The 10,185-nt window shown below is 28.0% G+C and overlaps 1 protein-coding gene across 3 annotated transcripts; it reads left to right on the forward strand.

Moving 5' to 3' along the window:
• The first annotated feature begins 1,202 nt into the window (after positions 1-1,202).
• LOC118439853 (UNC93-like protein) lies at positions 1,203-9,624 on the forward strand. 3 transcript variants are annotated; one of them, XM_035862061.2, is made up of 8 exons: positions 1,203-1,313; positions 2,010-2,327; positions 4,713-5,127; positions 5,957-6,243; positions 7,830-8,058; positions 8,390-8,549; positions 8,624-8,891; positions 9,267-9,624. In XM_035862061.2, exons 3-8 carry the CDS (start codon positions 4,859-4,861, stop codon positions 9,524-9,526), a joined length of 1,473 nt encoding a protein of 490 aa, XP_035717954.2. In that variant the 5' UTR covers positions 1,203-1,313; positions 2,010-2,327; positions 4,713-4,858; the 3' UTR covers positions 9,527-9,624. The 3 variants fall into 3 exon arrangements, with proteins under 3 accessions (XP_035717954.2, XP_035717953.2, XP_035717955.2); XM_035862060.2 differs by having other exon boundaries at positions 1,221-1,313; positions 2,031-2,327; XM_035862062.2 differs by having other exon boundaries at positions 1,246-1,313; positions 2,042-2,327.
• The last annotated feature ends 561 nt before the right edge of the window (positions 9,625-10,185 follow it).

The raw sequence follows: 10,185 nt of genomic DNA on the forward strand, positions 1-10,185 counted from the left end.
TTATTTTATTACATCTGTTAATTCGTTTAATGTATAAATGGATATTCATTAAACTGAAAAAAGAAAAAAAATAATTGGATTACATTCCAAATTCAGCTAAATATTTACTTTTACTCAAGGTAAATAGTACATATAATCTATGAGAAATTTGAATAAATGATATAATTTCTCTATTCACATTTTATTCCATTTCAGGTATTATTGAGTTTCTAAATTGTAAATTATTATTTATGGGAAATAATAAAATATTATTTGTGTGTGATAATATCGAAAAATATATATCTTAAGAAATAAATTACATTTATTAAGAAACAATTAAATCTTAGATTGTAATATTTTATCGATATATCCTGATGTTTGATTTTTCCATAAGAAAAAAAGGAAAAAAAGAAAAAACCATACAAAAAGATAGAAAAAAAAAAAACAAAGAAAGTGAAATAACTATTTTCGAATATTCTCAGAGAAATATTTAAATGCATTTAAAGGAAAACACGTAACGGAATGTTTTGGAATTGAAATCGTAGGCGATAACAAAGCAGCTGAAGATTTATTACAAATACCGACAGTATTCCGTAAGTACCACGTTATATATGTGCACGAAGAGATAGGAATAAAGAAAAATATCAAGTGGAAGAATAACAAGAAGAATAAGAAGAAAGAAAGAATCGTATGATTTACGCGAACCATTATAACTGTAACCAAAGGTAAAATAGAATCGCATTTCCGAAATCAAAAATATTGACTATGAAGTTAATTTTTCATACCGTTTAAAAGTTCTTAATTATAGTGGCTTTTGAAAAATTCGATATATAAAAAAATGATCTTAAAATATAAAATGACAACAATACTATTTTACAAATTTCATTGGTATCGTTTGCCTGTGTTACAATTTATGATTAGAAATTTATAAAAATTTTAATAAACTTTATTGAAGTAAATTTTATTAGTATAAAGAAAAATTGATAATTATGTGAAGTATAAATAATATCGGTCATTAATGATACTCATAATATTAAATTAAATTATTAAAAGGGACGAAATGGTAAACAATGTTTAATCTCGATTGACGTCTGATAAAAGTCAGAAATAATGACAATGATAGATATCTTGACGCATACTATAAATATTAAAAAATATTTTTTTTTTTTTAAACAAACACATTACTCCATCGCGATCGCATAAATGAAAACGCAACGTCGCGTGACAATCATGCAATCGTTTGATCTTGAGGCACGCAGGTGCACATTCACTTCATTATTGCCAACAATTATCGGAACGGTGATAGGAATAAGAAAAATCTTTAATTGAAAGTTGTAAGTTTTTAATAATAATAAACATGTAATATACGGATAAATTAAGAATGAATTGTCGTATTTAATTAATAATCGAAATAGATTTAATAAATGTCAAAGCTAACACGAGATTGTTATTTTATATTTTCATGGGAATATATATATATATATGTATATATATATATATATATATATAAATAAATAAATATTTATATATAAACAAATATAGCAAATAAATGAATATTTACATAAATTTTGCATATTTAAAATTGAATCAACATCGATATCTTTTATATTTACGATATGATTATTCAAATAATATAACAAATAATGTTACTCCATGTATATGTGTATGCTTGTTAATAGAATAACAATTATTTTTATTTTTATAATCGTATATAAAATAAGAAATTTAATTTTACATATTAAATTCATTTGATTATTAATATAAGTTTATTAACTGAATGTAAACATTTTAATAAGCTCAATTAATTAAAATTTAGTTAATTAAAAGTTTGAATAAACAAAAGTATTCTCTCTCTCTCTCTCTTTCTCTCTTTATCTCTCTCTCTCTTTCTCTCTCTCTTTTCGTAACCAACATAATAAAAGAAAGATTTCAATGTCTGACGACAATGGAGAGAGAGAGAAAGAGAGAAAAAAATAAAACAGTAGGGATAAGTCTAGGAGTTACCGATTAAGTATTATCATTGTCGATAGGTAAACTATAGTGTTTAACAGTATCGTTAAAGGTGAGGACGGATGCTGGTGGGGACAATAACGTTCGCCTCGATCATTGCCTTTCGCGTTTTCAATCGCATCAGTCTTATTTTCAATCGTGTCCTGTGTATGGCCAAACCAGTATGAAACGTGTGTCATTAAGAGAACGAAAGGAATAACAATATAGTATTTGATAAACGGAGTGTATGAGGAGATATCGAAGGAGAAATAAAATGAAGAAATCGAACGATCAAACTTTAACTATAGATCTTTCATGATCTAAAGTTGAGTATTAAAATTACAATTTTTTCATAACTCGTAAGTATATTATTCACATATATTATTATTATTATTATTATTATTATTATTATTATTATTATTATTATTATTATTATTATTATTATTATTATTATTATTATTTTTGTTTTTCGTTTTTATTTTATATACCTATTCTTATTGCTTTTTATAGATTAATGATAAATAATATTTTTTGATTAATTATTATTGATTGATTAATTATTTCGCCATACGTGAAATTGCCTAATACGTTTAAGATAATTTTGCAATAGTTATGTAAGAATCGATGAGTTCGACAATACTAACGTACGCAGGTGTTATACGTAAAAGAAGATTTATCGTATACGAGGAAATGTTACAAAGCGCGTTAAAAAAACGATATTTTATTCAATAGGAAAGTTGAATTTCATTTTTACAAATTAGTAGTCAGAAACGACGTAGAATCGCAGAAGAGACGATATTTTCCTCCTTTTTAATATCTAGTTATGTTTATGCAAATACATTTTAATGCGAGAATATTCATTCAGAGATTTAATTCTTATTATGGGTTTGGCGATTTTATTCTAAAATAGGATAGATCTTTTTCTTTCTCTCTCTCTCTCTCTCTCTCTCTCTCACTCTCTTTCTCTCTCGTAGGTACTAAACTGTGTAGTAATGTAATAAATATACAAACTTTTGGCATCGATCTTAATACTATTTCATCTTTTCATTCATCGAAGTATTACGTATTTCGTGAAACAAAAATTTTCGTAAAATACGACTGTTTAATAAATATGTTATATATTTATATACGTACGTACATATTAATAAAATTCGTTAATTGAGATTCGATGTTTCATTTAAAAGCTAATCTCGATCACGTAGAGAAACGAATAAAATCACTTTTCATTATTACACGTTACTCTGTTTTCTGCAGAGCTTGATCGAATTTGTTTTATTAACTCTGCATGAAAATTTTTTAATTTCTCTCTCTTTCTTTCTCTCTCTCTCTCTCTTTCTATCTTTTTCTCTCTATTTATCTTTCTCTCTTACCTATATAGTCTACTTAAGAATTTTTACATAAAAAAATTTTTACTGTAGCTTCGATCAATAAATTCGAAATTCGATTCAATATTATATATATATATATATATATATATATATATATATATATATATATTAATATATATGTATATAAGAGATTAAAGAGGTTAAAGAACAATAATGAAACAGTATGTTTCGCCGAATAGAAAGGAGTCGTTGATATATTTAGTTTTACAATCCGAGTATTAGCACAAGCTAGTTCCCAAGGACAAAATAGTTAACGATAACGATCAGCAACAAGTTTTCAACGTTCGATATAACTTGTTGAGATCTGATAGACAGATATGCAATAGATGTAATCGCATAACGATATAACGAAGAGCATTTGTAGATTGCTCAGCTAATTCTGAAATTAATTAAAGAAAAATATTATTTTTAATTTCGATCGTTGAAATATAGATCATCACTCTGTGAAATGAATTCATGAAACTTTGAATGCTTTCAAATCATTTAACAATAGAATTCTTCAAATATTGATCATTACATTATATGTTATAAATCGATAAATCTTTAAGAAAATATCTCGTGATATATAATTTGAATTATAATTTCTAATATAAGATTAAACATATAAAAAATATATAAAAGAAGAGATGAGAAGAGAGATGAAATAGTACAGAATCTTAAAGTCGATAGATACGAATATATTATTTTCGTCGAATTCAAACGATTCTTTCTCAAAAAAATTGAAATTAATAGAGATCATTGATAATAATTTTTTGGAAAAGAAGATCATTTTAATCGTATCCCTTTTCGTTTTATTATTATTATAATGAGACAGATTGCTATTAATCGTGGTCTTTTGCTTCTAAACATTTCTCTATCTTGACCACAACGATGGGTGTTATAACTCATGAGAAACGTCGAACGCAAATAGGATAATATCTCGCTATCGGATATAGCGAAGTATCAATTTCGACAGCATAAATGTGTGATGGATGTGTGTGTATGTGTGTGTGTGTGTATCTGTGTATATAAGAATGTGTTTATGTGTAAGTGTATATATATATATGTGTATATGTACTTAACACTATACTTATCAAGCGTATAGGGACGTTTCGCAAGATATCTGCTTTTACCTTAAACTAAACTCTGAGTTATTACCTAATCATAGTGTTCTACGTTTAGAAAGGAATGCCTTTGGATATACGTATAATATGATATTTGTTCATTCATATATTCGATACCGGAACATATATATTTGATTTCTCAATAGTTTTCCGTCGATTTGTCAGTCGACAAACATAGTAATTATTTAATTATATATTAAAAAATGTTTTGTTGGACAAAAATAACATGATAATATCTGTTTGTATTTTATAGGAAAGATATTTTATACTCGTCATGCGATATATCTAACGAGCTTAAAAACGAAATGAATTTAATAAGAAGATAAATATATAAATATATATATATACATATATATATATATATACGTATTGTAAAAATTATTTAATAATAATTTAATCATGACGATGGAAAAGAACAATACTAATAGTGGACAATTCATCAAAGTGCAAACCGAACGAACCAGTTTTAAGCCAACAGAAAGATGGCGTATTATGAAGAACATATTATTAATAGGGACTGCATTTATGGTGAATTTCACTGCATTTATGGGTGCTTCGAATCTTCAAAGTTCTATAAATGCTAGCCAATCTCTTGGCACGTTTACGCTTGCTGCGATCTATGGAAGTTTGATATTTAGTAACATCTTCCTTCCGGCTTTGGTGATAAGGTGAGAAAATGATAATAAAATATTTTATAATTCGGTCATATAGATATATTATCCTTATTCTTTATTTCGTAAATTGAAGTTGGCTTTAAGCCACACCAATTGTATCTATTTCAAGAGAACTCGAAGTATCGATTATCCTTTACTATTTGAAATGAAAGCTTTTGTTATTGCGAGAACGATTTTATGTGACCTCAGAAGGATCGTAAGAAAGATCGAAATGATCGGCTTTAGTATCCGATGAGCTAAACGAAGGCACGTCTATAAAGTCTTCCATAACTTAGCCTATCATCCTCTTCTCCTTGACGAAACTAACAGCAGCATCAGCATCTGCGAGCCATCAACCGTTTGGCTCATTCAAGATAAAAGATATAATATTCGTTCATTTTCTAGCTGTTCTCTTTCTCCTCTTTCACAAACTTCTCTCTAGATTTCTTCCTTCCTTCCTTTCTTCCTTTCTTTCTTTCTTCCTTTCTTCCATTCTTTCTCTCTTTATCATCTTCCATCTCAATTATTTGAACGAACAATACCTTGAGAATGAGATCCTTTACGACCTCTTGAAGAATTTTTATTCGTTGGAAGATCTTCTGGTAATTAGGAGATATCGAGTTATCATCAAATTTTTCTCTAAAACTTTTTAATTCATCATGAGAAAGTAGTGTTTTTTTTTTTACTTGTTAGAATAAATTTCTCTCTCTCTCTCTCTCTCTCTCTCTCTCTCTCTCTCTTTCTCTCTCTATCTAACTATCTATCTATCTCTCGAAAATAAACTTTACTTTTGTCCTTTTTCTACGTTAATCAATGATAACATTTAATACATTTGTCCCATTAGTTGGCTCGGTTGCAAATGGACAATGTCTCTGGCTATATTGACCTACGTACCATTCATAGCAGCACAATTTTATCCAAGATTTTATACCATGATTCCTGGTGGATTGATGGTTGGACTAGGTGGTGGACCACTTTGGTGTGCCAAGTGCACTTATCTTACGGTCGTGTCTGAAGCTTATGCCTCTGTATCTGATCTTGCCACTGATGTTTTGGTCACTAGATTTTTTGGACTCTTTTTTATGTTTTACCAGATGGCACAAGTTTGGGGTAATCTTATCTCATCGGCAGGTAGATATATATATATATATATTTATATTTTTTTTTCTTTTTTTTACCTACACATTTGAGTGATTTTATTATGTGCATAATAATCATTAATAAATTTATATGATAAATATTTATTAATTGCTTGGTGCTATTACAAATATTATACCTCGATCTGTCTTTTTGATAATTTCATTAATATTGTAATATGAATTACGACAGATAATTGAACAAAGATAAATGAAAAATTTGATTGAATTAATTTCGTTATCTTTTCGTATTCGTGAAATTTAAATTAATTAATGAAAACAATGAGAACTAAATAATGAAATTAATTTCATTAATTTATTGTTAACGTCAAAGAATTATTTTCTTTTATATTTCTTTTCATAATAATACACTTTTTATTAAACAGTGTTTTTATTATAATAATCGTCATAGATATTTTGTAAAAAAAAAAAAATTAATTTGATCATTTTCAAAGCGCTATATTATTAAGGATGTATTATACATATAAAGGAGAAAGATCCCTTTCTTAGTTTCGATGAATAGGATCTTTTTTTTTATTCGAATAATATTTTCGAGTATAATTTTAAATATGATGCTCCCTTTACCTTTTAAATTCATCTTTATGACAAAAAAAAAGGATTTCTTAATAAAATAAAATTGATCATATTTTGATGGGATGTAAAAATTCTAAAATGAAAAAGGGGGGAGTTAATATTATATAATATAAATATAAAAGATCATGAAAATTCAATTTTCTGTTCTATTGTTGTCGGAGTCCGGTATCTCTTTTCTTTCTGTTCTCTCTCTCTCTCTCTCTCTCTCTCTCTCTCTCTCTCTCTCTCTCTCTCTTTTATTAAATAACTTATTTTATAAAACTTGCCTCTTATATTTTTTATATATATTTTCATAAAACATCTCATCAAGAACATAAGGCATATGAAATATACCGTGCATGTGACTTTTTGCTTAGCCAGATAAACCCTTGCGTTTGCGTTGCGTGATGTAGATACGTTCAGGTATTACACGTGAATACAAAGGCAATTCAAATAAAGTGGCTATCTCAAAGTATATTTCTTCTTTTTCTCCTTCTTCTTCTTCTTTTGCAATTTATTCTTTTCATTCATTGCTCGTAACTCCTGAATATGTTTTTTCTCTCCTTTTTTTTCTTTTCTTTTCCCTTTTTTTTTTTTTTTTTTTTTTTTTTTTTTAGAGTAAACTCTTTCATTAATAAAACACGTTTTATGTAATATTAAGAGTACACGTAATAGTACGTAACTAGCAGATATTAGCAGTTATGTTAATGACTCGATTTGTGAAAGTAGCCTTGACGATTACCAATGGATTATTATCTGAGGTTAAACTATTTAGTATCGCGTAATAAGTAATTATTACGTTTCGTTTAAATCTTACAATGTAAACACGCAAACACGTAATCAATATTTATCTCATGTATTTATCGAATCATTCAAGAAAAAAAAAAAGAAAAAAAAAAAAAGTAAAAAAAAAGAAAAAGGGATACAATGAGTAAAATTTTATGGTATATTTGTTTTGTTTTGTATCATTTTCTTTTCTTCTCTTCTCTTTCATTTTCTCAATTACAGTTCTGTCCTTTGGTAACGATAAAGCAACGTCAACGAACATAACATTGAACAGTAGTATCGTCGCCGAAATTTGTGGAGCCAATTTTTGTGTCGCATCTTCGTCTACGAGCGACAATCCAAATCTAGAGCAACCACCGATAGAGAGGATCCACTTGATATCTGGCATTTATGTTGCCCTTATGATATTGGCCTCTCTGGTTATCGCATTTGGGGTTGATTCGTTGTCTAGGTAATACAGATGAACGAGATTACTACCAAGTTATAGTGAAGTGCTTTTTTCACACGTTATATACATATATATATATATACACATATATACACACACATCTGTATATATATATATATACATTTTTTCGTTTATTCCCTTTCATTACTTTTTTTTCTACTTTCTATCTATCTCTCTCTCTCGCTCTCTTTTTTCCATTTTTTTTTTTTTATCTTCGACCTCCTTTCAAGACTTTATCGGATTATTTCATATATCTATGTATGTTTTCTTTTGCCTTTCTCTCTTTCGCTCGCCTTTTGTTATTTTTTTTTTTTTTTTTTTTTTTTTTTTTTAGGTATGACAGAGGTAGAAAGGGCTCGGTGACAGGATTAACAGGATTAAAGCTCTTGGCGGTTACGTTGAAACTGTTGAAAGAAAAGAGTCAGCTTTTAATACTACCCATAATAATTTTCATTGGAGCCGAGCAAGCTTTTCTCTTTGCCGATTATAACGCAGTGAGTTTTCAAGTATACTCCAATGTGTTTCTTTTACAGATTTCACGGTTTTACATTGTCCTTTGTTTTTTCAGTCCTTTGTTTCTTGCGCTTGGGGTATCAGTAATATTGGATACGTTATGATTTGTTTCGGTATTGCCAATGCAATTGCAGCATTGACTACGGGTTCCATAATAAAATTGACTGGCAGGATTCCCGTTATGATATTTGCCTTTTGCCTTCACATAGGGATTTTAATTTTTATGTTGAACTGGAAACCAATACCCAATCAAGGGATGATATTCTTTTTAATTTCTGGATTATGGGGAATCTGTGACTCCATCTGGTTGGTGCAAGTTAACTGTAAGTTTCTTTAACCAATTCTTTTTTCTTCCTTTTTTTTCTTTTTATATATATATATATATATATATATATATATATATATATATATATATAAACATTCACGTCTTATCAATCGTAGATAAATCTCATGATCATTCACAACTGTTGGTCATTCACAATGAATTATTTGATTAAGTAAAATTTAATTTAATTCATATAAAAGAATTATTTGTCAAGATATATTTTTATTGTCTTTTATGAGTATATTAAATTACAGTTATAATTGATCAAATGTTGAGTATTTAAGGGAGAAAAAAATCAAAAAGAAAAAAAAACGAAACACCTACCTTGTCGACAGATGGTGTAACAAAGTTTTAATATTATTTATATTTTCAGCTTTAAGTGGTTTATTATTCCCCGGAAGAGAGGAAGCAGCTTATTCCAATTTTCGACTATGGGAATCTACTGGATCTGTGATAACGTACATATACAGTCCTTACTTATGTACTTACATGAAGATTCATATCTTGATGGCTATTCTTTGCATCGGCATGATAGGTTACGCTATTATCGAATGGGTAGGTAAAACTAAACCAGTTGTTATGAAGGAGAAACCAGATTTCGAATTGGTTGCTGATAACGAAGTAATGCGATAGTAAGGGTTGAAACAAATAGTAAATAAGATAATCATAAATCTTTTGCATGTAGGAAATGATAATGAAAATAAAAGAAAATAAAAAAAGAAAATATATATATATATATACATACGTATAAATATATTAATGTATATTCTTATACGATAGATAGATAATTTGGAAATAAGCATAATGGATTAATTTGTTAGCTTAGGTAACAAAGAGACACGATCTTATGTTAATTTGTACCACAATATATGTTTTTTATTTTATTCTTGTGGACACCTACTAGATTTTACACAGGTATTCGCTTAACGGCTAAGATTTCTTTTTTTTTCTGGTTTCCTTTTAAATACGTAGTTTTTAATGTTACATCGTGTGTCCGTGTTTTTTTTTTTTCCTTTTTTTTTTCTGTACGTGTAATATGTGTCCGTGTGTGTATGTTTTCTTTTTTTTTTTTTTTCTCTTTTTTTTTCCGTCTAAATTGCTAACATTCAAGCTAAAGCTACGGCTTGCTTAATTTAATTGTATACTTCTTGTGTGCTTAATCATCGACTGTGTGTTTTACTGTGCATCGAGGGTCAACGGACTATGCCGTGTCTCGCGAATACGACGTCGTCGAACGAGAATTGAAATAAAACAAATCTCTCGTCGCGTCCGCTGATAAAGAAAAGTGTACG

The sequence above is a fragment of the Vespa mandarinia genome, chromosome 14 (genome assembly GCF_050613455.1).
Source record: "Vespa mandarinia isolate Hongniang chromosome 14, ASM5061345v1, whole genome shotgun sequence".
Classification (NCBI taxonomy): Eukaryota; Metazoa; Arthropoda; class Insecta; order Hymenoptera; family Vespidae; genus Vespa; species Vespa mandarinia.